The 27497-nt window shown below is 42.9% G+C and overlaps 1 protein-coding gene across 1 annotated transcript; it reads right to left on the bottom strand.

The window, feature by feature from the left end:
- Window positions 1-1441: 1441 nt before the first annotated feature.
- On the bottom strand, window positions 1442-7672 carry STARD4 (StAR related lipid transfer domain containing 4). The gene is made up of 6 exons (XM_086629727.1): window positions 7660-7672; window positions 7237-7366; window positions 5244-5293; window positions 3543-3669; window positions 2227-2341; window positions 1442-1668 (listed from the first exon to the last, which is right to left on the bottom strand). The coding sequence occupies exons 2-6, from the start codon at window positions 7339-7341 to the stop codon at window positions 1442-1444; spliced, it is 624 nt and encodes a 207-aa protein (XP_086485853.1). The 5' UTR covers window positions 7342-7366; window positions 7660-7672.
- Between the last annotated feature and the right edge of the window lie 19825 nt (window positions 7673-27497).

Raw genomic sequence — 27497 nt, 5'->3', positions numbered from 1 at the left:
CTGAGCAATGAGAAAGAAAAGTCCTCACTGTTCAGACTTCAGCTACAGTGGCCAGTGCCAAAAGAGCCAATATTGCAGGGGAACAATTTTCATCTGAAATTTTTTTTTCTGAGAGTTCATTACCAGTCCTTGGATTGTGTGTACGCAACTGGCCTCAAAATATTAGGGCTCCAAGGTACTTAACCTAACTATTACATGGCTAAACTTGCCTCTACTAGCACTGGTAAAGCATAGGGATAATTACAATCTCATCTGAGCAAGTGACACTTACCAACATAAAAAGCTTAATGGCAGGTTTTAAAGAGAATCCAGGTTCCTAGCAGCAGAGACAGTAATCTTTTGAAAGCCCTGCTATGTACCTGTCAGCATCACTGGGTGGCTAAACATCCTTAACCATTTGACCTTCCATCCTCCAGTAGATCTGAGCAGCTTGAGCTTTGGCCTTCAGTTGCTTAAGTTTTAAGATTACCACAGAACACTCCAGTGCGCTGTACCAGCACCAGTGCAGTCTGTGCTGTTGTGGCTACACCAATGCCTATACCTGAAGCAAGGTAGTGGTCCTTTCTGTTGCTTTAGTAATTCCAGGATGTTCAGTTAAGGAAGACAAAAAAAAAAAAAGCCCACACACAATTACATGCAAATTTAAGTAGAAAATTCTTCAGAAGTGCAGAGTATCACAGAAGATCCATTTGAGGTTTGCTATTTTGACAACTGTGTGATTAAAAGCCCACTAAAAACTATGGAAAGACACTTGATGACTTAAATGAGCTTTGGATCAGCTGTAAGGGCATTTCTTTATCTATGCTGTTAAGTTACAGTTACAACATTGAAGAAATGCCAATAATGAATACTTATTTTTGCTAACAAGAGCAAATAGCTTTCTTATGAATAGTATCACTTAACAACTTAGCTATGTAATATCCCTACGAAAAATCAAAGCAAATATTTTAAAACAAATTACAGATGCACCTGTACAAACTAAAAAAATCAAAAATTTTAAGTAAATATAAAAAATATATATATTACAAAATTATATCCTCGATGAGATGGTGCCTGTACAGCGACCTGCACCAGCAAAATCCTGAGCGCTCCACTCACAACGCTGTTGGTGAGAGCTGAGTTCATGCTGCATTTTTCAAGCTCACACACACCTCTTGTGTTTTCTACCTAGGAAGCCAGGGGTTTATAGATTCAGACTACTCCTCACACAGCTGCAGAGTGCGGAGCAGGAAACAGAATCTCACATCATGGATTAGGAATGTGTGCTAAGTATCACATCAAAAAGTACTTGGAAAAGTTGTTTGGATCCCTCAACATAAAGGTTCAGGTATCATTCAGGAGCAATATGTTACTCACCTCTTAACTCAGTAGCTAACCTACGCTAAGCTAAACAATACAATTTGATTGCAGGAAACGCATGGGCTTTTAAGTCATTGTTTGTCTATGTTTTCAGTGCCTTTTTGAGGTCTGAGTAGAAATTGGCCAGGGTACTAGACATGGCAGTGTCTACTGCAGATTGTGGTAGCATCCCTCGCAGTTCAGTCTGAATATAGCCTGTCAAAAGACTGTGGCTAGGATAGTCCTTAAGAGGGACGCAGAACCAACCACAAGGGTGATTGAATCCACGGACAAAGTTAGGTCTCACCTCTCCATAGTCTAGGCTTATACCTGCCAAGGGAAACAAACAAAAAAAGGAAAATCAATTTGAGACTGATAAAAAAATAAAGGTACAGTAAATTTAAAACGTACAAGTTTCTGCTTGGGGAATTTAGTAGAAGTGACAGACACACTTCAAGTTTCTGGGTACTTTCATGCGTGAAAGTTGTCTGCTCTTCATCCAAACTTCACAACAGACAAGCAGAGCTCAATAAGCAGAAATTCTGGTATTAAAAAGACATTCCTCTCATTTACTAGTAGGTTGAGCAAGTTGTTAGTCCACTGAGTTTGCTGCAGGAGCTGAGTCAGAGCACTGAACTCATCTCTATCACTCCTGTCCCACAGCTGGCGTAAGTGAAACTTGGCACACAGGGATGGCTCATGGGTAAACCAGTAACTTGTATACTTCTTTAAATCCGTAAAATGTTAAAATACCTTTGAAATACTTGTTGGAGACTGTCTTATACCATTTTTGAATGCTTACTGCAGAAGTAAACTTAATTTGAATCAAATCTTAATCCAAGCAGCTGTTGCAAAACAAGAATTACACAGAGGTAAGTGGTGCCTTACCACAAGTTAGAAGCCCATCTTCGTAGTTTGTAGTGTAAGAGAAATCGACAAACTCCCTTGGTGCTATGATGTTCCAGAGCTGGCCAGCAGTGGTGTAGCGCATCACACAGCAGTTCTTGTCGAGTGACAGAATAAGGAGGGCAAGAAAACAAACATATCTTAGTATAATGAATACAGAGAAATTTATGCTTGTAGGCAGCTAGCCTTTTCCACAAAAGGTCACAGCGTCTGTCAACTACACTGTGCAAACAACTTCAGTGACATCTGAATGGCTGTGTCATTTTCAGTCTAAATGCTAGAAGTTTACAAGGACTTGTAGCCTGCAACTGAGAGCTGCAGAGGCAGAGAATATCTGGAACCTTTGAACCAAACTAAAACTAGAGAACTGTCATGCCTGGGAGCTGAAAGCCATGTGGCTTTTACGTGGCTCAACCGTTACTTAGGAAGTCTGAAAGGACCATGAATAAATTGCAAGAGGTGCCTCTCTTGGTACTAAGATGCTCTGTCAAGTACTTTTAATTCACCAATTAACAGTGAATTAATTAAATTTAAAAAAATAATTTGCAATTTAATGCAAACAATTCTTTAAAAAAAACCTTTCTTATAAGACAATAGAATTTGTACAAATTTTAGGGAATAATTAGCAAAAATACCTTGCCATATAAATCTACCTTAAGAGCTAGAGCAAAAGACAATCCATGTTCAAGCCAGATGCCCACAGGGTTTTGAAGTCATACTGAATGTCCCCAGTAACCAAAGGAAGGCTACCAGCTTTTCTGTAGTCAACTTTAAACCTACCTTTCGTTAGCAAGTCCTGCCCCGTTAGTATGAACTATTTTGGCACTCAGCACAAAGCCCTGCCATACCGTGAAGCCAGTCTTTCATGAAAAGGGTGAGGTTGCAGCTTCTGTAGGTATGGATTACTAATACCCACAATTTCGTTTCTTGCACAACAGAAGAAAGGAAGCTGTACGAAAAGGCTTTGGCATATAAAATATCACACTGTAACTCCCTATATGTGAATTTTATCAGAGGCTACCAGAGCTTCCAGGTCTTAAGAGAATTGTGACTGACCAAGTTTTACTCCTTTATTTTTAGCACTGATGGAAAGCTGAACTTCAAGCTTCAAAATAGGTCTGTGCAGCCCGAAAGACTCATCTGAGGGTCACCCACTGCATGTATGCACAACATCCCATGTGTATGCAGAAAACAGGCAGAAAAATGCTAGTATTTCTTGGAATGACTGCTCTGCTGTACTGTTCAATTCATGTATGCACCTATACACATTTCCCTCAAGAATCTAAACAAGTCTTCACCTCTTCAAATGTTTCCATGATGTCCATTGTAGTCATTAAGCTGTCCCAGTCTAGTCTATAAGGTCCAGGGCGAATATGATCCACTATTCTGTTGGTAACATCTTCCACCACTCCTTGAGCTTTGTACCTAGGTAAACATACGTTTACATTTAAAAGTGAGAAATTCTCTGTAAATATTACATCAATTTGCAACAGCACACTTACTATAATACCTTGGTACCTGGAGTTATGGTCAGTGTAAAATTGTACAAGAAAAACAGTACAGAAAAAGACATATGGGTGCACCTATTCTGCTCTGCAATAATGTCCTTCTGAAAACTTTGTCCATATGCTGCGATTAATATTTTTTAAATGGCAAACTCCTTCCCTCAGATAAAAATCATCATGTTTATTTCTCTAACAACTTGCTATTTTGCTCTTCTTGCTGGGAAGAAGAGCAAGTGAGTCCAGCAGGAACATGTAAAGCTAAAAGCAAAAAGAAAGGAGAGCAGGAATACAACAGGAAAAACATTCTTCATAAAGTAGAAGTAACAGTAGTAGAACCAAGCTAATGAGAAACTATGTCATGCTTTGGTGGTGTATGAGTACTAAATAAAATAATTTGGTATAAGGTATTACAGAATATTCATTTGTTATCAGACATTTTTAGTAGACACCAAATATTTCATTCACTTGAGTTACTGCGTCTCCAGTTCCTGAAGGGGAAGAATCCATCAGGACCATTATTTTCAAAATACTTGTTATTCATTAAGCTGTTCCTATTAACGGTAGGTAACTAGTCAAGCAACAGATTCATCTGTTCACTTGTGCAGTTCACCCATATTCACTCACAATTATCAAGTTGGAGCCAATCGCAGCTGTATACTCAGAACTGGAAGACCACATGAACATGCCAGTGGCTTCTAGGTAGGTGTCTGGAAAGTTCTTCAAAGTGTTCTCTATTTCACCAGGTGTATACACAACCCTGGTGTCTTCATCTGCACCTAGCAGCCACTGCCCTCTCAGCAGTGGTTCAAGTTACAGGACGTGTTGATGTAAGTGTGCCCATGGCCATGCACAGAAGTAGCAGACTCTTGGTGTCTGGGGTCATCAGCTTTTGCAGATTTAACAGGACTTAAATTCCACAGAGCATATCAGCCTTCGAGATACTTTCAAACACTATCTTTTCACACGACTTTTTGTTTCTTCAGAGTGCTGTTTTCTAGTAAATATTTCTCTACTTAAGTCTACAGACACCAACAGAACCCAGTAACAGAAACTCACACAGGAAGGGCCTTTATGTCACACATCTTTCCCACAACTACACGTTTGATATTTTACTCTATTGCAGTTGCATAGTCACTGTAACAGTCCAAGCACTGACTGAGTTGTCACTCAATAACACTTTGGACCTACTGAACACTGACTCGATTCTGTGGTTTGCAGACCATCTTTCTAAAAGGTCTGGGCTCATATTGTTTTGCACTTCAGCCAATGGGAGCTTTGTGGTGTGTTCCAGTTTTCATTGTTCTTCTAGACACCATGCAACACTAAAGCATCAAAGTATAACACTAAAAAGGAATGGTACAGGCACACTAGATGATCCACTTAGCTTCTCCTCTGGAGAATCTGTGAAGCTGAGGACTGCAATCTTCATTTCTAAATACTAGAAAACACACTTGTGGAACCTTAAAAAAGTATTTGCTCTGCACGCAAACTTACAGGTATCCACTGAATTCCTCTGATGGTTTACGCCACACAGTTGCATCTTTCTGAAAGAAAATGGATAATAGGATGTTAATTGTCACTTACATACAATATAAGATGTCCAGAAAACGCTTCATTTTTTCTGAAGAAAAGCAAATGACTTTACCATTAACTGTGATTCACCCCAAAGTGCTCACTGGCCAGGGCACTTTTGTACACTTTTCTTAAGAACAGAAGGAGCTGTTCCAGACACCTTTTACTTGTAATCTTCCATTCTTTCAAAAAAATTAGTCAATTGCCTTTCTTAGTGTCAAATGCTAGAAGTCCATGCAGAAATAGGGCCTGGCAGGCCAGACAGTTTACTATGAAAACATATAGAATAATGGAATCACATTCCTAGGTTAAACCTTTAAATCAAAAGGCAAATGGAAAGACACTATCTGGACACTACTCAGACAGGAAGAACACAAAACTTCTGCTTGCACTCCTGTAATATATGATCAAGCAGATCTGTGCAGGAGGTGCTGACTGTGGCAGACCAGAAAGCTTAAGCTACCATTCTGTCCTAGATGCCTGACTAGAAGTGTCTTGCAAGCAGTAGTCTATTCATCTTAAAGTTAGTCAGAGGAAATAAAGAAAACAGTATCTTCTGATTTTTATCTAACTATGAAATGGAACCACTGTACAAAATCTCTGAATTTCAGTGTTAAAGAGAGTAACATATGGCACTTTTTAATTTGGAATCATGATTACATAAGCACAAAGGACCAAATGTCCTAAGGAACAGTAGCATTAAGTACTGCATCCAGAACTGTTTAAGATACTGAGTGGCAAAACACATGTCCCTGGCAAGTAGCTAAAGCACTAATGTCTTTTACAGGGCACAGTACCAAAACACAAAAGGGAGGGAGGGAGGGAGGAAGGAAGAAAGCAAGAGAGGGAGGAAGGAAGAAAGCAAGAGAGGGAGGGAGGGAGGAAGGGAGGAAGTCCAATGGGAAATTTTACAAGGGTAAAAAGTAACGTGATCTGAAACAGTAGGTATAAGACTTAGCATTTAGCAGAGGTGGTACAGGTGATTTGCAAGAGTGAAAGGCTTGGATACCCTGTTTCTCCCTTTCAAGACAGCGAGTATGTTAATTTTGCAAATAATCAAGCTACATTTGAAACACTTGACTCCCTCTTATCAACATCTGCTCACAAAGGGGAAAAAAAAAAAAAAAAAAAAAGACCAGCCCAAACCACTGTAACAAAAGGGCAAAGACAAAAATTTACCACACTAGTCCTACCACGTTGCTACACTGAGATACCAAAGTACATTTCTACCTCCTATACAGGACAGGACTAAAAAGCATTCACTCAGCCTGGAACCGATGCACCAGCAATGATGACCCAGGACTCAGAAAAGCCAAGTAGCTCAAAAGAAGGGTATGGCAAACTGCTTGGAGACAGCAGGAACTAACCGCATTCCTTTCATGGAAGGAAACATATGATAATGTGGCGGCTCTGAAGGCACTGGAAACACGGCGTAATATGAGAGAAAGAATTGAGAGTTATCTCACTCTTTAAAAGGAAGGCATTTGGAAGCTGAAGCATGACAGGTTCAAGCGTTATAGACAAAAGAGATTCCAGAGGCCTGCAGAGACTCTACCTGCAGGCTGTGGCTGGTTTGTTGAAAGCACAAGTGAGCATCTTGCAACACTGCTAGTGGTAACGGTATTTCACATTTTGCTTTAAGAAAAGCCTATAGCCCTATACAGGTAGGATTCTTCTGTGAGATACTTCCCTGAAAATGGGTAGAAGGAATGTCTGTCGGCAGGAAAAACACATTCTGTCATCTAAAGACGCACTATCCTAGAAGGGTGGTTTCACAGGGCCGCTCATATGAAAGTCCTGGGAGAATGTGCCAAATATTTCATACCCGTGCTACACGGCATAATGAGCTCTTTCCTCCCCACAAGTGACCTGCGGCTCCCTCGAGAGAACAAACCGGGCGGCCCCGAGCACTCACAGTTTTCTTCGCAAGGCGCCACTCGCTGTCTCCGACGCTATGGTACTGAATCAGCGTGTTTCGCAGCTTCCTAGCCAGGGGTGCCGAATCTGGCAGGAGATCCATTTGCTTTCCTCCTGCGTACAGATACCTGTCACACAGACACGCACATCAGAACCCGACACACCACGGGAGGGACATCGACAACAAGCACGGCTCGCCGAAACCCACGCACTTCGAACAGAGAAAGCAGACATCCCCCCGCTCGGTTCCGGTGACAGCGGGCGGCTGTCGGGACCCCGCGGCGCGGCGCGGCGGGCGACATTTCCGGAGCTCCGCGGCCGCTGGGAACCCGTGACGGCCGGGAGACCCGCGATGCCGCTGCCAGCGCCAGCGCCGGCCCCGGCCCCGGCCCCGGCCCCGGCCCCGGCGCCCCGAGCTCACCTGCGGCCGCAGCCCTCCGCCTCCCCCGCCTCCCCCGCCTCCCCCGCCGGCGGCACTGCCGGCCGGCCCGGCAGCCGAACGGCCGATGCCGGCAGCCAATGAGGGCGCAGCCGGCTTCCCGGCACAGCCAATGGCGGCGCGACCCGCCGACGGCAGGGGCGGGGGCTCACCACCTTCTCGAACCGCGCGACCTCTCGGCATGTCAGCGGCGTGTCGTAACGAGCCGTAGGGAGGAGGGCGCCCTCCCGTTCGCTGCTGCTGCGGGCCGCGGCGCTCTGATTGGGTGGAGGGAGTGGAGTGATGGGAGGGGGCGGGACTAAGCCCGGCAGGGCGGCCTCCGCGCCCTCGACGGCTGCGCGCGGCGGGCCTGATGGGGCGCGGCGGCTGCGGGAGGTCGTCTCGCGTCGCGTCGCATCGCCGCGGTGGCGGGTAGCGATGCTGCTGGGGCAGCGGGACGGGCTTTGCGGGGGCCTGAGCGCTGTCCTGGGAGCATCGGGCTGGCCGCGATCGTCTGCGGTGACAGCACGTTACCGCAGCATCGCTGTGTCGGGGAGCGGGCCGAGCCTCAGTCACCAGGCTGAGTCTGCTTCAGGGCTTGTCCTCTCACGCCTGGCCTGTCACTAACACTTTTTGTAAAGGCTTTTTTACTATGGCTGTGTACATAAAAGTTGGCACAGGATTGCAGCTTTCCAGCTGAAGTGACCCATGGATTCGCTCTTCATAGAATAATAGAACCATAGAATGGTTAGGGTTGGAAGGGATCTCAAAGATCATCTAGTTCCAACACCTCTGCCATGGGCAGGGAAACCCTCCACTACACCAGGTTGCCCAAAGCCTCATCCAACCTGGTCTTGAACACCTCCAGGGATGGGGCCTCTACAACTTCCCTGGGCAACCTGTTCCAGTGCCTCACCACCCTCAGAGTGAAAAATTCTTCCTTATATCCGATCTAAATCTGCCCTCTTTCAGTTTAAATCCATTGCCCCTTGTCCTATCATTACACACCCTTGTAAAAAGTCCCTCTCCAGCTTTCTTGGAGGCCCCCTTTAAGTACTGGAAGGCTGCAATAAGATCACCCCGCAGCCTTCTCTTCTCCAGGCTGAACAGCCCCAACTCTCAGCCTGTCTTCATAGCAGAGGTGTTCCAGCCCTGTGATCATCTTCGTGGCCCTCCTCTGGACTTGTTCCAGTAGCTCCATGTCCTTCTTGTGTTGGGGACTCCAGAGCTGAATGCAGTGTTCCAGGTGGGGTCTCATGAGAGCAGACTCTTCAGCTGAGTCCTGTCTTGCGAGTGTGGATGTTGTGGGCAGGAGCGGTGAAGAGCATCTTCCCAGGCTCAGCCCTCCCGAATTGGTATGACCTGTGACTTGTGTCACCGTATCTGAAACTGAAAACGAAGTGTCCAGCCAGGGAGGGCTTAAGGCAGTGCAGAGCACAGCAAGTGGCACATTGGGGTGAGAAAGACTGAGATACTCTTGCTCTCAGTCAGCAGTGCTTGCCATGTGATTAAGCAGCCTTTTGAGGAAGTACTGAAGTTTTCATAGATTTCATAGATTTCTAGGTTGGAAAAGACCTTCAGAGATCATCCAGTCCAACCATCCCTAATCCCCATTAAACCATATCCCTAAGTAGATCATCCACCCTATTCTTAAACACATCCAGGGATGGGGACTCAACCACCTCCCTGGGCAGCCTATTCCAGTGGCTGACAACCCTTTCAGAGAAGAAATACTTTCTAACATCCAACATGAATCTGCCCTGACTAAGCTTATACCCATTTCCTCTTGTTCTATCACCCATCACTAATGTAAAGAGCCCTTCCCCCACCTCCCCACCATCCCTTCTCAAGTATTTGTAGGCTGTAATCAGGTCTCCCCTCAGCCTCCTCTTCTCCAGGCTAAACAGCCCCAACTCCCTTAGCCGCTCCTCATAAGTTTTCTTTTCCAGCCCCTTGACCAGTTTAGTCGCCCTTCTTTGGACTCGCTCCAGGAGCTCAATATCTCTCTTAAAGCGAGGGGCCCAAAACTGGACACAATATTGCAGGTGCGGCCTCACCAGTGCCGAGTACAGGGACAGGATCACTTCCCTCTTCCTGCTGGTTACACTATTCTTGATACACGCCAGTATGCCACTGGCCATTTTGGCCACCTGGGCACACTGCTGGCTGATATCAAGCCGGTAGTCAACCAACACCCCCAGGTCCTTCTCCGCCAGGCAGCTCTCCAGCCACTCCTCCCCGAGCCTATAGCGATGCTTGGGGTTTTTATACCCCAAGTGAAGGACTCTGCCCTTGGCCTTATTAAAGCTCATGCCATTGGCCTCAGCCCAACGATCCAGTCTGTTCAAATCCCTCTGAAGGGCCTCCCTACCCTCGAGCAGATCGACACAGCCTCCCAGCTTGGTGTTGTCCGCAAACTTACTGAGGGTACATTCAATTCCCTCATCCAGGTCATTGATAAAGATGTTAAACAGAACTGGACCCAGCACTGAGCCCTGGGGAACCCCACTGGTGACCGGCCTCCAGCCGGATTTAGCCCCATTTACCACCACTCTTTGGGCCCGGCCATCCAGCCAGTTTTTAACCCAAAGGAGGGTGTGCCTATCCAGGCCAGCAGTTATCAGTTTCTTAACCAGAACATTATGAGAAACTGTATGAAAGGCTTTGCTGAGGTCAAGGAAAACTACATCCACAGCCCTTCCCTGGTCAACCAGGCAGGTCACCCCGTTGACTTTTTTTTTTTTTTTTTACTTTGCTCTGTAAAGCAGCAAGCAGACCGGATTCTTTCTGGGAATCTCTAAACAAAGATTGTGCTTTTAAGGACATAGTAAACAAAGCATGAGGAATGCCTTAAAGGTAGTGACCTTATAGGAACGTGTTTCAGCCGTCTTCCTTCAGACTCCTGTCTGTTATCTTCCTGTGAGTGAAAAAGTGTACATCTGACCAGCCCCTGGCAGCTTTCTCCGTGTTCATCTGACTCATAGATCTTAAGTTTTGGCAATGTCAAGTGCAGAGGCGACTCAATGTCTAGTGCGCAGGTGACTCACGAGGGGGGTGGGGGTGGGGGTGTGTGAAGGGGGAGTGGGGTGTAAAAGTGACCCAGCCCCGCATTGCCTTGAGTCCTATCTCTGCAGAGACAACCCATGAGGAGCTGTGTAACAGCTCAGCCCTGAGTTGTCTGATGAGCCCTAGACTAGACAAAGCAGTGCTGCATTATTCAAAGAACCGAAAACCTGAGTTGAGCCTTGAAATCTCTCAACAAAGAATATGACCTGAGTCTCAGTCCAACCCCTATTCAGTTGCCTGATGAAGTACCCAGACATTCACAGATAGTCTGAAAATAAAGGGAAACTCCGCCACACCTCCAGAGACCCTCTCAGGCATAGTCCTACACTCAGTTACATAAATCAGGGGATATAACCCCTCAGATTCAGGTTGGGAATTGGAAGTCGCTTCTCCAAATACACAGCTGGCCTGTGAGCAAATTCTTCTCCCCTCAACTGGGACACAGCCGAGGTAACTTCCCTGGGACAGAGAGCCCTTGCCTGGAGGGGTGAGTGAATATTTAGCACGCTTGAAGTCTAGTGCGCCTGTGTGTTGTCATTCTTGTGTGCTGTAATAGTGTATCGTAATAATGTATCCTTGTTTTTGAATTGCAGTACTGCATTTCTCCATTTTATCTGTAAAACCTGCAAAAGTGGCATATTGAATCTGCAAGTGTAGTTCACGTAAGTCGTTGGCTTGAAGTTTGCAGTTAAATCTGTAAGCACAGTTCAAATAAACCATTTGCTTGAACCTTGTAGTCAAGTCTCTTTTCGCCACACTTCGTTCTTCCCTGCCCAGTTATACTTCTTGAAGTCCAGTGTTTTCTTGCCTTTGAATATGACTTTCCTTCCCCATGGGTGATTACCTAGTTTAAAGAACCAATGTAAACTTGTTCATTCTTTTAGAAGGAAGCTTCTTCTTCTTGACGCAGGGAATGACAAGTCTTTTATTGGAAAACGATAATTTTTGCGTAAAACTTTATTTGTAGAAATGTGTCATGTTTACGTGGGCAAATTTTCATGGAAGGCTGCCTGGTCTCTTGAAAGCTGCTCTGGCAGCTCATTGCATTGGGTCTGGCTGAGATGGTGTTAATTTTCCTCATAGCACTGTGCTTTGTATTGGTAGCTAGAAAGGCCTTCTTAGCTGTGCTGGTTTTCCCTGGGATGGAGTTGCATCTCTTCGTAGTAGCTAGTACGAGGCTGAGTGCTGGAAGCAGTGTTGATAGCACAGGGATGTTTTCCTTACTGCTGGGCAGTGCTTACACAGAGTCGAGGCCTTTGCTGCTCCTCACCCCACCCCACCAGTGAGCAGTCTGGGGATGCACGAGAAGCTGGGAGCTGACCCCAACTGACCAAGGAGGTATTCCACATCCTATGATGTCTGCTTAGCAATAAAAGCTGAGAGAAAGGAAGAGGAAGGGGGAGCATTCATTATTTACGATGTTTGTCTTCTGGAGCAACCACTGTGCGTACTAAAGTCCTGCTTCCTAGAAAGTGGCTGGACATCACCTGCTGATGGGAAGTAGAGAATAAATCTTTTTGTTTTCTTTCACCTCTGTGCATGGCCTTTATTTTGCTTTATTAAACTGCCTTTATTGTGACCCACGAGTTTTGTTTCCATCTTATTTTCTTCCCCTCTGTCCTGCTGAGGAGGGGAGTGATAGAGCAGCTTGGTGGGCACCTGACTTCCAGCCAAGGTCAACCCACCACACTCATACAGCAAGTTTCTTAAGCCTAGGAAATCTGTAAGTCTTCTGTAAAGACCCTGGATACTCTATATTCTGATATTCAATATTAATTTTATGATTTGGGCCAACTGGATGCTTTTGGGGCTTATAAATTCTTCACCACAATGAGAGGGGTTCTTCCTTATCTTCTGTGCTTCCCAGCTGTGCAAAGTGTCAGTGAAGCACCTGAGATAACTGATGTGCAAGCGATGCTGTATACGTTTCCTGAGTTATGTGCCTTCACTAGCTACAGGAATACCTGTAGTGCTACCAGCTCGAACTTGTGCCTTTGTGAGGAAAGTGCTATGAGGATGCAGATCTTAAATGCGGCTAACTGTGCAATAGCTGAGCCTTTACTGCTCCTTCCTCCTGACCTCTGTGACACATCTCTGCAGCAGTAGCTCCTGAAGTACTCCCAAGTTACACCAGAGCTGTGCCACCCCTGAGGTATGCAGTATTGCTGTAGAAGAGCATCTGTACCTCTTGTCATATAACACCTTGCACAGGGGAATTTTGATTATCATGATGGGTGGGATCCATGAAAACTATCAACAGCTCAAAATACCTTCCTCAACTTGAAAGTAATTTGATAAAATCAAATTTATTCTGAAAACTGCTGCATTCACCTCCATGAAGATGAACTGTTGTCTTAGAATGCCTGATACTTCATCCTAGAAATACTATGGCATTTAATTTTAGACACCGCAGACACATAGAATCACAGAATGACTGAATGGTTGAGGCTGGCAGGGACCTCTGGATGTCATCTGGTCAAGAAGGGCTACCTACAGCCAGGTGCCCAGGACCATGTCCAGGTTGCTCTTGAGTATCTCCAAGGAGAGAGACTCTACTACCTCCCTGGGCAAGCTGTGCCAGTGTTTGGTCACCCTCACTGTGAAAAGGGGTTTCCTGATGTTTGGGAGGAATCTCCTGTGTTTCAGAGTGTACCCATTGCCTCTGGTCCTGTCACTGGGCACCACTGAAAAATGCCTGACTGTCCTCTTTGCACCCTCACTACGGGTGAGCCTTCTCTTTTCCAGGCCGAACCGTCCAAGGCGCTATCAGCCTTTCCTCAAATGAGAGATGCTCCGGTCCCTTGATCGTCTTGGTGGCCCATTGCTGGACTCTCTCCAATATATCCATGTCTGTCTTGTATTGAGGAGCCCAGAACTGGACCCAGCACTCCAGGTGTGACCTCACCAGTGCTGAGTAGAGGGATGTTGCTGGCTCATGTTCAACTTGGTGTCCACTAGGACTCCCAGGTCCTTTTCTTCCAAGCTGCTTTCCAGCTGGACTGCCCCCAGTATGTTGGTTGTTCCCCACCAGCTACAGGACTTTGCACTTCCACTTGTTGAACTTCATGAGATTCCTGTCAGCCCATTTCTCCAGCTTGTCCAGGTCTCTCTGGATGGCAGCACAAGCTTTTGCTGTATCAAAGTGTAAACTGATTGAAGAGAAGCTCAGCATGAGCCAGCAATGTGCACTTGCAGCTCAGAAAGCCAACTGTATCCAGGGCTGCATCCAAAGAAGCGTGGCCAGCAGGTCGAGGGAGGTGATTCTGTCCCTCTACTCTGCTCTCGTGAGACCCCACCTGGAATACTGCATTCAGCTCTGGGGCCATAGACCTACTGGAATAAGTCTGGAGGAGGCCCATGAAAATGATCCGAGGGCTGGAGCACCTCTGCTATGAAGACAGGCTGAGAGAGTTGAGATTGATCAGCCTGGAGAAGAGAAGGCTCTGAGGAGGCCTTCTAGCAGCCTTCCAGTACCTAAAAGGGGCCTACAAGAAAGCTGGAGAGGGACTTGTGACAAGGGCATGTAGTGATAGGACAAGGGGTAGTGGCTTTAAGCTGAAAGAGGCTAGATGTAGATTAGATTTAAGGAAGAAATTCTTCATTTTGAGGGTGGTGAGGCATTGAATCAGGTTGCCCAGAGAAGTTGTGTATGCCCCATCCCTGGAAGCGTTCAAGGCCAGGTTGGATGGGGCTTTGAGCAACCTGGTCTAGTGGAAGGTGTCTCTGCCCATGGCAGGGAGGTTGGGATTAGATGATCTTTAAGGTCCCTTCCAACCCAAACCCTTCTATGCTTCTATGATTATATGATCCTATGATTATATGATCCCATGATCAGCTCCTCCTCCCAGTGAGGTGTCGTCTGCATAGTTGCTGCAGGTACACTCTGCCTCGTCATCCAGCTCATTCACGAAGATGTTAAACAGAATTGGACCCAGTATTGAGCCCCAAGGGAACGGTGCTCCAACCAGACTTTGTGCCGCTGACCACGGCTATTAAGCCATTTTTTAATCCACCTCGTTGTCTGCTTATCCAGCCGGTACTTCAACAGCTTCTTTATGAGGATCTTGTGAGAAACCATGCAGTTACTTTTCACCTGCAGTTGACTCCTGAGATATTTTTTTCCACCTTCCTAACCATCTGATTCATGTTTTCTGTCAGGGAAATAAAATAAGAGTATCCAGGTTTGTAGGTAGAAAAACGGAAAGTTGAAGCTGCTTTGGAAAACCACGGTCTTGAAATGTCCTAGGCAGAGCATTTGGCAAGTTGCACAGCAGGCCTATTTCACTGAAACATTTTTTTTCTCTCTACCAACTCATCTGAAATGATATGGCCCATAAAATTTCTCACAAAATAACAGACCAGCAGAAGTGTTTTGCCCCTAACCCCTCCTGGTGATTCCAGTCAGACTAGCATAGCATTCCAACTGGCAGGAAAACTGCTGGAGAAGTCTGACTCACTTGGAACATCAGCCAGTGAAATCTTGACTCTTAAGAGTTTATTTCTTGCTCAAAACATTCACAAATATTATTCTTCTACTAACTGTTACATGAGCCCCTAAATCCAACTGACTCTATATCTGTGGTAGGAGGCTCTTTCTAATCCAGCATAGGCCAATATGGGTTTTTTTCATAGAAATATGTCACAAGTATGAAGAAAACATTGTTGTTGTGCAGTTCAGTCAGCAGAGCCATTCTAGATAGTCAGCTAGTTAATGGTTCTTGCAATTTTGTTAAAAAGTAAGCCGCAAAAAAAACCCCCGAAACAATCCTGTAGAAAACCTCTAGTATTCTTCATGTCTGATCTTCAACCAGTTATTTAATTTCTTTGTCTGGATTTGGATAAGTGCACAATGTGCAGCTTTTCCATCAGGAAGTGACAGAAAACAAGTCTTTATTTATTTTGCCTGGTTGGCCCACATATAACTGTGGGAATGGCATTAGGATTTCATGTTTGTTCGTCTCATATGAGCTGCATTAAATCAGCTGTGTTAAATCAGCTACCGTGACGATTCCCTGTATATACAAAATAAACCTGAAAGGCAGCGATTGGATTCTTAGCACTTATACATATTCCCAAATGAAACTTCCCAGATGGTGAGAAGCATAGCTAAAAATCTTGTATGTTTCACTGGTATAGCACCGGTAGCATTTGTCTCTGCTAATGAGTGAGCCAGACTAGAATTCAGCTCACTTCTCGCGTAATCACTTTCAAACTGGTATATTTAAAGGAAAACGTGAACGCAGGAAGATCATCACCACCTTAGCGAGACTTGGGTCGAAGGAACAGTCTCTGGAAGACAGAATGGCCCATCGCATCCACGGTGAGATCTGGGCTAGTGGACACAATTTCTTTCTGTGGGATCAAGTTGTTGGAGAAACTCGTTGGACTGATGATCCATGCTGTTTCAAGCTGTGATGCTGTTTAGGGAGAAGGCGTGGTAGTCTGGAGCACAAGTTGGGCCAAACAGTATTTTTAAAGCAATCTCTTCACAAACCCGCAATTACCTTTTTTTTAAGTGCATTTTGCAGTTAAGCCACAAGATGGCAGGAAAGTAAAATTTTGTTGTTGTTTGCTGACGCGGCAACACTTGAAAGTACCATCTAAACCCAAATATGATAGAGAAGGGGGCTAATTTTTCCTTATTAAAGTGTTGCTAAAGCCTTGTGAAGTTTTGAAATGTGTTAGATACTCATTTAATTAACATGATTTAACTGACTTGTGCTAAACCGTAGTACCATATCTTTCTGTTCTCTGTTGTTTGTGTGCCAAGACAAATATTGTCTATTCCTTTGCTATAGACAGAAAGTAAAAAAGCTACCCCCGGTTATTTCCTTGTTGGATCCCACTGAAATATGGTGTATAGGAAAACGAAATGCAGAATAAAGTCTCTTTGTATCTGGAAGAAGGACTGTGATTTTCCAGAATGATGATTAATCTTTGGTTTATATGTTTTATTAGTATACCCTCTGACCCTGCCCTTGCAAGAACTATACCTTCACATTATTCTCAAAGCTGACTGCAAAACCGATTAGGAGATTCAAATGCTGAGTTGACTCTTTTTGATTTGAAGAATATAAAGTAGAGATGTCTTAAAATCCCCTTTGTGCTTTATCTGCCTGTGTCATCTGATATTAAGAAACTGCAATAATCTTTTCTGTGAAAGAATTTCAAGTAAATGAATTCTGTTCGTCTCCTGGCTAGTCCCTTCAGTGTAATCTTAATGGACTGGTTTTTAAAGCATCTTATCTCCTTTTTCAAAAGCAATGGTCACAATTGCATCATTAATACGGTGTAACTAGCAATAGTGTATAGTAGCAGTGTATAGCAATATTATCAGTAATAGCGGTGTACGCAAAGTCTTATTATCAGTTCTCAATTGCTTGGGTAGTCTTGTCCAAAAAACCCTCTTAAATGCCCCATGGTGTTGACTGTAACCCAGAGAAGACGTTGTCTACCACAGTAGTTAATAATGTTTAGGGGACCTTAAGTGTTCTCCCAAGCATAGCAAGCTGGGTAAAAGGCCCATATACAATGACCTGTGTCATTTTAACCTCTTACTTTATCTAGTTTCTTTAATACAGTCATCTGTGATTTCCTCCCATCGTATTGTGGTAGTGAGTCTTCAGATTTGTACATGTTCTAAAGTGCCAGAGAGCTTTCTGCATCTGATAAAAATGTTCTATCTGCCCTCTGCAGACAAGTCAATAATCTTGTCTTAGTGAATCAGCAAGCCCCTCACCAAAAAAGTCTTTGTAAGTAGTATTTCTTAGCTCCAAAAAGTTGTTGAAGATGTTTTGGCCAGGCTTCAATGACACACTCACAGGCTTTATTCAGTTTTATCTGTTTGGGAACTTACTACCTCTTTGTTCCTTCCCTAATCTCCTCATTTGCTGCTGCCTTCCTAGCTGTTTGCCTTCTAACAGGGACACTTTTTACTTCTAGGACAGGCAGCCTTGGTGACGTGCCAATGGCAAAGAGACTTCTTTACTGATCCGGTCAAGAAGTGCACCATTCTGCACGTGCAATAGCTATGTCTTGGCCAAGGATCAAAAGCACAGATCATAGACCATGAGACAAGGTACAGAAGACCTTTATTGCACACAGGAAATAAGTAGTAGTTTGTGGCTTTGCAGCCTAGTTAAATAATCATGATCAGCATGTGCGTACTTAGTTGCCCCTGTAATAAGGGAGAAAAATATAGCTGGAAAAAAAAAAAAATCTTCACTATGTTGGTAACTCATGTTTTTCACATATAACACACTTGTTTGTGAGAACTACTGATCTCATATTTTCTGCTATTGAAATATTCTTTCAATGTAAATTAATAGCTGTACCTAAAGCAGTTTTGACTCTTTCCAGACTCAAGCAGCTACTCTAAAGCAGCCTCTTCATTTAAAGCAGTCATTTTGTTGTATTTTCTGTGAATTGTCCATGCTTGTAGTGATAATGTGGGAGTAATATCAGCGAGGCATAACTGCTGGATATCTGCCTGTTCTAACTCATTATCTCGGTCATGTTGAGGAATTCCTAATTTGGTGTAGATAGAAGCCTGTTAATGAATAACAAAAATGACTTCTATGTGTTAATCGTAAACTCCATCAGAACTGTTTCAAGTGTTCCTTGAAAAGAAACACGTATTGCTCAGGTCACAGCCAGAAGATAAGATTCAGATTGAAAAAACCAAATCATCTACCACAGCAGTAAGAAAACAAAAGTAGAAAGCTGAGAATATGGTTCTTTGAAAGGTAGATGTTGAGCCAAAGCAAAGACTCTGTACTACATATTAAGATGCCATGATGTTAGACTTTTCCTGGGAGAACTTACAGCAATAATTAGGATTCTTTGTTTAGAAAACTAATGTTTCTTTCTATAAATATGCTTCACTGGAAGCTGCTTGCCAACTATCTGTAGATTCCCAGCTTTGGGATTGTTGTGGGAACACCGTGTGTTGTGATTTCTGCAATTACACTGTTAAAATATTAGTCTCTGCTGTGTTTCCTTTCTTCTCCCTCTACCCAAAGACAGAGAACAAATCTAAGGGAGCCAGTTGCTGCAGCCACATGGTGCCAGAGCTGAAGATGCATTTACTTCTAGTGATCCTCTCAGTGGTCCTACGCCAGTAGCAGAGCTGTGCCATGCTCACTCTCTGCCTACTCAAGCTGCCCACAACTTCATCTGCTGTAGGTTTAATGAAACCATAGGTCAGGCAAAAAAAGAGAGCTAGTAATCAGTAAACATCAGATTCACTTTTGGTCACAAGTAAATATCAGATCCACTTTCTCTGTGGGTTTCTCTTTTAATTATTTAATTTACCATGAGCCTTGGCAGCACTGTAGGCTTTTGTGCTATTTTCCCATGAACATGTCCTGAAAACCTCCATTTTCAGGCCACACTCAGCTCTGCTTTGGTATGGTCCTGACTTTAGCAGAACTGGAAACCTTGTTCCTGGTACATTTACTTCTACTATGTTTGTATTCTTTTACAAGTAGATTTAATGTGCAAAATTGGCAAACACTTTGACTATTTTAACTGTGTTTATGTATAGTGCTGCCATCATCACTGAGATTATTTTTTTGTACCACAGTCATGATTACTGTTAAGAAAAACAAGAGTTCTTTTGACCCTTATGATTTCCAGGCTGGACTGAAATCCTTGGGTTTAGTAATTTCTTGCTGTACATTACATCTAAAATACTTAACTATCTTACTTTTGCTTCCCAGAAATGGATTTATAGTTGGATTCTTTTTCCCTGGAGTTTTTTAGTCATAATTTGTCTGTGTGGTGACAGAGCAGTATGGCACACAGTCCTTTGTCTAGCTCTTGTTTTCTCTTTTTTTTTTCTTTAAGCAAGCACACTCCCTACACGTTTGTGTTTTTTCTGAGAAAAGTAGCCTTAACAAAGATAAACACCTTATCTTTGTTATACAATGGAATCTACCTAGAGATCTTCCATGCTAAGAACTTAGAGCTCTGAGATCTTAAAGCACGTTTGGTAACTTTTCAGTTAAGTAAGGTACATTTATCTTGGATGTCTGAGCTATTTCCTTTGAGAAAATGGCATTAGCAGCTGAAAATAAGTAAAACTTTTTGGCTAATGAATTGAGCATGATGTAATTGTTTTAACACACATTCTGTCTTAATCAGCTAATGATATGGACAGAATAAATGCCTCAGTTTTCTCAGCCAGTCCAAACCAGACTTGACATCATGGATTTTATCTTCATCCTGGTTATAAATTACATATGTGTTATTGAGAGTATCCGTAAGTAAACTAATGGAACAACATAGTTCTGGTTCAGGCTTCCAGGCAGAGGCAAGAAACTTAAACCATTTTTCAGATGTGATAATGGCAGAAGACTGAATCTGATAATCTTAAAAGCCTTCTTCAGCCCTATGACTTCTTGTTTTCTTAGCTTTGGTGCAAGCTTGTGGTATACTCTAAGTAAACAGTTCTTCCTCTGTTCCGTGGACCATGTATTTTCTTTTCAGATGATTATTATTAAAACATACCTCAGGTTTTGATATATGAGGAGAATATGTATGAGGGCAAGGAAATTCAGAACATAGCCTGAAACTTGTTGCAGACAATTACTGATTTTAAATATGGCAAGCCTCCTTGCGGCTGCCTCAGGTGAGACAAAGATGACTAGTAGAACGCTTTTAGGAAAGAATTAATTTCCAGGAGGAAGAGCACCTTTGCCCTAGGATGGAATCCTGAAATACTACTTCAAGGGAAAAGAAAAGAACCTCAAAAGCTCATCCAGTGGCTAGGGCACTCTGCTAAGATATAGGAGAGAATTTATGAGGAAAGTCTTTGCAAAATACGAGGCTCAAGGAAGCCATGTGTGTAGGCAACTAGAAGTAGGAGGTTATACGTTGATTTAGGGAGTGTAGTTAGCTGATGAAAGGATGTAATTCTGTCAGGCGGTAACAAAGGCTGCAAGACAGAGGTTAAAGAGGGTCTCCGTAGTGTCCAGTGATGACAAAACCTTAAGTGGCTTCAGTCGCATTGACTTCCTATGCATACAGCAAGGAAGAACTTGAATAAGGCTCTACTCAGAGTACAGGGAGTTTTCATATGTTTGAAAGATGTTGTGATACATGCTTTTATGCAGTGCTCTGGAAATAAGAGGCTGAAACTGTGTCAAGAGAGAAATATCCTTCATAGCTCAACATTTTAAAATGCAAGATGCGTTAGAAGGCCAGAGTGGTCTCTTCTTTCCCTAAGAGGTTGGGGGAAATGAACTGTGTGTTAATGCAAGTTGTCCACAGATAATTCCTCTGCTATATTTCTGTGACAGAAAAATGTCGATAGTCTAGGGGGAAGCAGTTTGCATTAATTTGCTTCTCGTTTAATTCTGCTTGTATCAGGAAGAAGTAGGTGCATCTATCGCCTCTGAGTATACTGTAAATGTGACATGTGGATACATATATTCTATTTTAATAGCAAATCTTGCCTTTGGCCCAGTGGCCCAATAACATGTACCTTAGCAGCTTCATCTTTATATATGGGAGAATTTTAAAACACGTATACACAATTTTCAGTATATATATCTTGAAAGTGTTGATGTTCTCCATATTCATGTACATTTTCTTTCCTCAGATATTCTGTCTTTTATATTTGGGATAGTATTGGAAATTTAATGTGCTCAATAATGCCTGGCACAGCTTTTGGACAGTGTTAAATAGTTTAAAGTAACAACTGTGGTTTAAGTTGCCTATGGTTATAGCTGTGAAATGATTGCTAAGTAGATGGGATAGTCATAATTCTTATGTTTTTTGTTCATGTAAATTGCAACAAAGTTCAGTGATCTAAAACAAACAATTTAACAAAACATCTTTCCTAGGAATCAACACCAAAAATATTTCTTGTTAAGATGTATAACTTGGCACTATGTCTTAGAAAACCTTTATAATGTATATGTTATCTGTACCTGGGGAGCTTTAAGTTTTCTAAACATATAAGTTACAATTAATCAAGAACATGCCAAAAGCCTGTTCTGAAGTGTGACTGGATTCATGTTCTGTTTTCTAGAGACATGGTTTTGAGTTTTGGAAACTCTGACTAACAAACACAGGTTTTACATCCTTTTTTCTTGATCTTATCAAAGCACGGTGTTAATAACTTTATACTCTCTTCTTTTTATTTTTTTAATTCCACACCTCTTCTCTCTGCATCTCCTAGACTGAGATAACTTCCAGTCCTCCTCTCGCCCTTTCTCCTTTTCCTGCCTCCTCATAGTCTGGCTGCATGACAGATGGTTTTTTGTTTCTGCTACATTCTTTGGCAGCTGAATATAACAGACATGTCAGGGAGGGAATCAGGGCAGGTAGCTCTCATGGTAGCTCTGACATAGCTTCATATTGCCAACTCCTACAGATATACGGGTCGGCTTTGGTTACATGACCTCAGTTCATGTTTTTAAAGCCAGATGATTCGGACTGGAAGGGACCCATGGATCCCATGGCCATGCCTGTGAGCAAGTGCAGAAGTGTGATCTCTAGTGAAGATCCAGTCTGACTGGGTGGCAAATGGTCAAAATGGCGCAGGAGCGAGGTATGTGTGCATGTCTGTATGGACGAGATCACAGGAGGAGCTGCCTGTTGAGGGGACCAGGGGAGTCCCAGACAGCTGCTGGAGAGACTGGGGGTCCCTAAGGGAATGATGGGTGGTGTGTCTCTGCAAGAGTGAGACCACAGCTTGGAGGGAGGTTGTCTACTGGAGTCCCCGGAGAGTCCTGAACAGCTCAGTGTGTGTGTGTGAATCTGAGATGGTCTGTACCAGCAACTGGAATAGGGCTGTGACCCTGGGGGCTCCTACGTCCAGTGCCAGCAGCTAGGGAGACTGGGATCCAGAGGCAGCTGCTGGGCAGAGTGAGCGTCGGAGCCCAGCTGCTGGAGGGGTCCACATTCTCGCCCGTGGATGCCTGTCCTGCACAGCCAGAATGGGGAGCAGGATGGGGCTGTTTGCACTGTGTTTGTGTGGGTGCTCTGTGTGCCTGTGCCTGCCTGCATGGCTGGCTGTGTGTACTTGTGTGTATGTGGTGCATTTGTGTGCTCTGCATGCATCTGCCTGCTGGGAATATTTGCTCATCCTCGCTGAGGGCTGGACCTGGGGGACATGCAGCTGCTGTAGCCTCTCCAGTGTTGGGCTGTCAAATCTGGTGGGGTTTTCCCTTACAAAGCCTGCTCCACTTTGTTAATTGCCATGACTATCACGTATGATGTCTCTGCACAAATCTACACTGTACTCTCTCAGGGAGGGGAAAAATGCCTGCAGGTGTAACGTGGAAGGGAGATTTGGGATTCACTAGTGCATAGGGACACTTCATCTGAAATGACTCTGGAAATACATTGCCAAGAAACCCTGAGTCAACCTCCGAGTAACTCATTCATTCAGCCCCTCCCAAGGTGGTCTAGCTGCTGGGCACAGTCAGTGGTCAATGAATTCAACCTCATAGGAACTGCCAGAAATACCATTTAATACTGATCTCCTGCCTTTCATCCAATAGCTCTCTCTAAAATTGATCAAACTTCCAAATCACATTTAATTGAAAGTTTTGCTTATGAATAAGCCTGTAACTCATGCTCACAGATCTGTCAAGTGGATCTGTGGCATGGTCACTGTTATCATCAAGCAGTTAAATGGTGGAAAAAAAGAAACCAATTGCAAAGTGCAACGTGGAACTAAATCCTAAATGAATCACCAGAAGATCCATTCCAACCAAAGCTGCATTTTTGTAGGTGTTCATAGAGCTTGTTAGTATTTGCTTCTTTTGTTTATGTGGGTTTTTTATTAGGTTGATAGCAGGTAGCAATTCGTAATAGTAGTGAGGTATTGTGAGAAGAAAAAAATGCAAGTAAACAATACAGGGTTGATGTGGGTGGTATTTCCTTTGAGGCTGGAATACTTAGCACAGCTGCTGACCAAATAATTTCAAATCTAATGGCTTAAAAGAAACCGTATGCACTAGTCTTATGAGAGATGGAGGTAGATGGAGTAAGCTGTATGACATATAAACATTAAGCTATTTGGACTTGAACAAAAGTAACAAGGTAATACATTAGTTTTATAAGCAGTTTTCCTCAACTACATGGAAAAAGCCTAGAAGCATTATGACATTTCTGTTACTTTCTGAAATAAAAGTGTACTCTCAAAGGATTTCCCTGTCCATTTTCTCCAGTCCTAATGTCCATTTCTACAAAAGTATTTTTTCGAACAGTAGAAAATCCTAATGGCTTGCTTTCAATCTCTGACTACAGTTTAATCTTTCACTGGGTTTTTACAGCTGCATATAAAAGAGTAGGCTGTAACTGGTGCAAGCCTTGTTAATACTTCATTGATAAAAGATGTGTGAAATACAGACCTGTTTTGAGAGTGTTTGTTGATATGGACCTACATATTGCTCCGAAAAATAATCTGCTCAAATTGTGTAACTGGCACCTTCATACATGCAGAGAGTTACCATGTTCAACAATGGACTGGTTATGATCATGGGGCACAGCTATCCTCCATGCAGTATACAAAAGTGAGGTGTATTTATAAATACTTCTGCTGTAGTCATCTCTATCCTAGAAACTCTCCTCCGTGACTGACATGTTTGATTCTGCTGTATTGCAATTGCATATACAGGTCAAGCTTGCCACAGCTCTTAAATGATTTTCTAAGGTGTGCAATGCAAGCTTTTGGATTTATTAATTCCTGCCTTCCTAGCAAGTCTTGTGACCTGTGGTATTTGTTCTTTGAGTCTTAACTGTTAAGTTTTTAATCAACTCAGGATTTTTGTGTCATTTCAACACAACTCAAGCCATCTCCAAGTAGAGAAAATTTGAAACACTTGATTCCTGCAGAAAGTGTCTGGCAACATGACAGATGGTGGTTTAAGTTACTTTCAGAGAAATGGAAAGGAATTTAGAATTTAAAGGCACCTAGCTAATTGAGTTTACTATCCCATGTTATATAGCCAGTTAGTACTGGAATTCATGCTTCACACAGACCAGTAGATGAAATTTTATCCATGCATATTAACGGAAGATATGGGGATTTATGGTAAGTGGATTTTCATCCTTTTTTTTTCTATACTGCCATTACCCATTTCTTCAATAATTTCTTTTATTCTAGTTTTGTTTCTGCCATTTGTGCTGTTTTTTTCCTTTGGTTTTGAGTTGGTTGTGAGTTTGTTTGTGGTTTCTTTTTCCCTGCTGCTGCTTAATGAAAGAAAAATGCGTTATTCAGTAATTGATCTCCTACAATACTTCCAAATTTCTGGGGTTTGGTGTTTGTTTTTTTCAGGAAGTAGGAGTTACTGAGGGAAAAGATCCACAATATTTGAGGGACCAATTTCAGCTCGAGATTGGAAATCATGAAAAAAAAAGCAATATCTGTATAGATCTTTTGCTTGAATCTAGTCACAAGCATAGGAACATAAGTTTATGAACAATATTTGCATCCTTTTTGAGACGGCCTAAGAGATCAGGAGAAAGCAAATAGAGAATATTATCTCACCTCCTGCTCAAATTCCTAATATCTTTAGGAAAGCGAAAAAAGAAATAGGTAATTTATACCTTAAGGAAAATATGCCATTTATGGCATAATGTACCTTAAATTGCTGAAACACTATGCTCCACTTTTATTAAACATTCATAATAATATTTAAAACATTCGTAATGATTTTCAGAATTTCATAATACTCTGCAAAGGTTATAAGAATGTCTCTTGCAGTGGCCAAAGGCAGCTGCCTGTAGAAGCATATAACAAGATAGTCATGCATGAATTTTCTTACATACGCTCTCTCGCACTTTGATTATTTGAAGATAGATATGACTTTGATTAAATCAGTGACTGGTTATGCATTTTTTTCTATGAATTTGCCTGCTCACTTCTCAAACCTGTGTAAAATGTTACTATCCAAGACTTGGCCATGCGGAAAACCATGTCCTTTTGGTCGTTTTGCATCTGCCTTCTGTTAGTTTTATCTGGTGACCAGCTCTTGTGCTGGAACGCACGGTGAACAGTCAATCCCTGTTCACTGTCTCTGTATGCTCAGGTTTTATTGACCTCTGTCATAGACCTCATTTGGTTGTCTCTTTTTTTCCAGACTGAAGAGTCCTTACTTAGGAATCTTCAGTGAAGAGTCTTCACGTAATTATTTCTTACGCAGAAGTCTTTATACTCTTTTTGACGGTGTTTTTTCACCTTTCTCTTAACCTTTTGCAGTTCCATGTCCTTTCAGTCTGACCTACTTAAAATATGCCAGCACTAGTCTGCATGGACTAGTGCTTCTATCTTTCAAAAAATGTATCCAGGTTTTATTTAAAGGCTGTGTCTGCTAGATAAATGTGTCACATGCTTTGCCAATTGTTCCAAGTTTCTAAACATTTGTACCTGAGGTGAAATCAGGCCAACATGAATATCAATTTACAAGTATCAGATCTTGGTAGACTTTTGATTGCTGATTCAGAGAGATTAGGATTTGCTTGTTGACCAATTCTGTTCAGCCAGTTGCTACTCAGAGAGACCCTCTCCAGGAACAGAGGTGTTTGCTCTATGGCATTGGCTGCTTGAGAGGCTTTGTTGCTTAAATTATTCTCTGTGCTGCTTTATTATTTTTTTTTCACTCTCAGACATCCTCTCATTACACGTTACTCAGACCATGGTAAAGTTCCTCTTGAAATTGTGCCCTGAAATGTTTTAGTTAGTTCTTTGTTCTACAACTTGAAAAGATGACAGATGGTGTTTTCTTTGCCTAACATGGAGGAGTTGTTTGTGCTGGCATGGAGTAAATGGTATTTCATTACTTCTCAATGATTCTGTGTGGTTTTGAGTAAGAACAGAAAGTAAAAGGCCCTTGGTGAGTTTCACTGCTCCATTTAAACCTTTTTGCCCAGTTGTACTGCAACCATTTCAGTAAATTCCTGAGGAATTTTTGGCCTAGCTTCCCCCCTCCAAGACATTGAAGACAGGACAGAGTAACGACGTGCTTGATGTCAAATATCAGAGGTCCTGGCTTAATGCTGACTAGTCACACAAGATTCATTCTGAAGATCAATCAATTCTGTTGTGACAAGAGCTCTTGCTGTGGTCATTAAGAGTTGTCTCACCCATCATCTTCCACAATATTAACACCATTCTGATTAAGACTAGACTAGTCCATCCTTAATGACTGTAGACTAAGTCTTCTTCACTAAAGATGTTAGTGATTCTCTCAGCTTCTTTATGGCATGCCACCATGTCTGTTCCAAGGGCTTCTGGTGCCGGTACAGCTTGGAGGGTTTACTCCTGAGAACACAAGAGGTTGAAGGGCAGACTTGCCATGAAGTTCCTTGCATTCCTTCATTTTGTCAGCCCTCATTTAGAGATGAAGGAATTGCAGCATTTAATGCTACCTCTCCCAGGTATCTCGGTCATTCACACAAATGTACCCCGCAGTGCCTCACTGAAGGTGGCAGCAATACCACCACTGGTGAAACAGACCAAGGGCGTGCTGCAGAGGTGGAGACGGTGGAACCAATGTGTGTTTGGGATTTTGTATCTAGAAATTATAATAAAAGGTAATGGAAAACTTGTGGAAGGCTATAAGTTGGAAAGAGGGTATGAGATCTTCAAGAGGAGGGTGCTTAATTCGGAAAAGAACTCCTTCCAGTGTATTTTAATTCACTCCAGTTAGTGTAGAGTATGGACTTTCGTTCTTTAACTTGCCAATACACCAAAGAGTTCCCATACGAACAGTGTTTTAACACTGGCACTGCATTATTGACCTTATAAATATTACTTA

This window comes from Tauraco erythrolophus, chromosome Z, assembly GCF_009769465.1.
Source record: "Tauraco erythrolophus isolate bTauEry1 chromosome Z, bTauEry1.pri, whole genome shotgun sequence".
Lineage (NCBI taxonomy): Eukaryota > Metazoa > Chordata > Aves > Musophagiformes > Musophagidae > Tauraco > Tauraco erythrolophus.
Note: the sequence above shows the minus strand (reverse complement) of the source record. Positions and strands in the feature narration are given on the sequence as shown.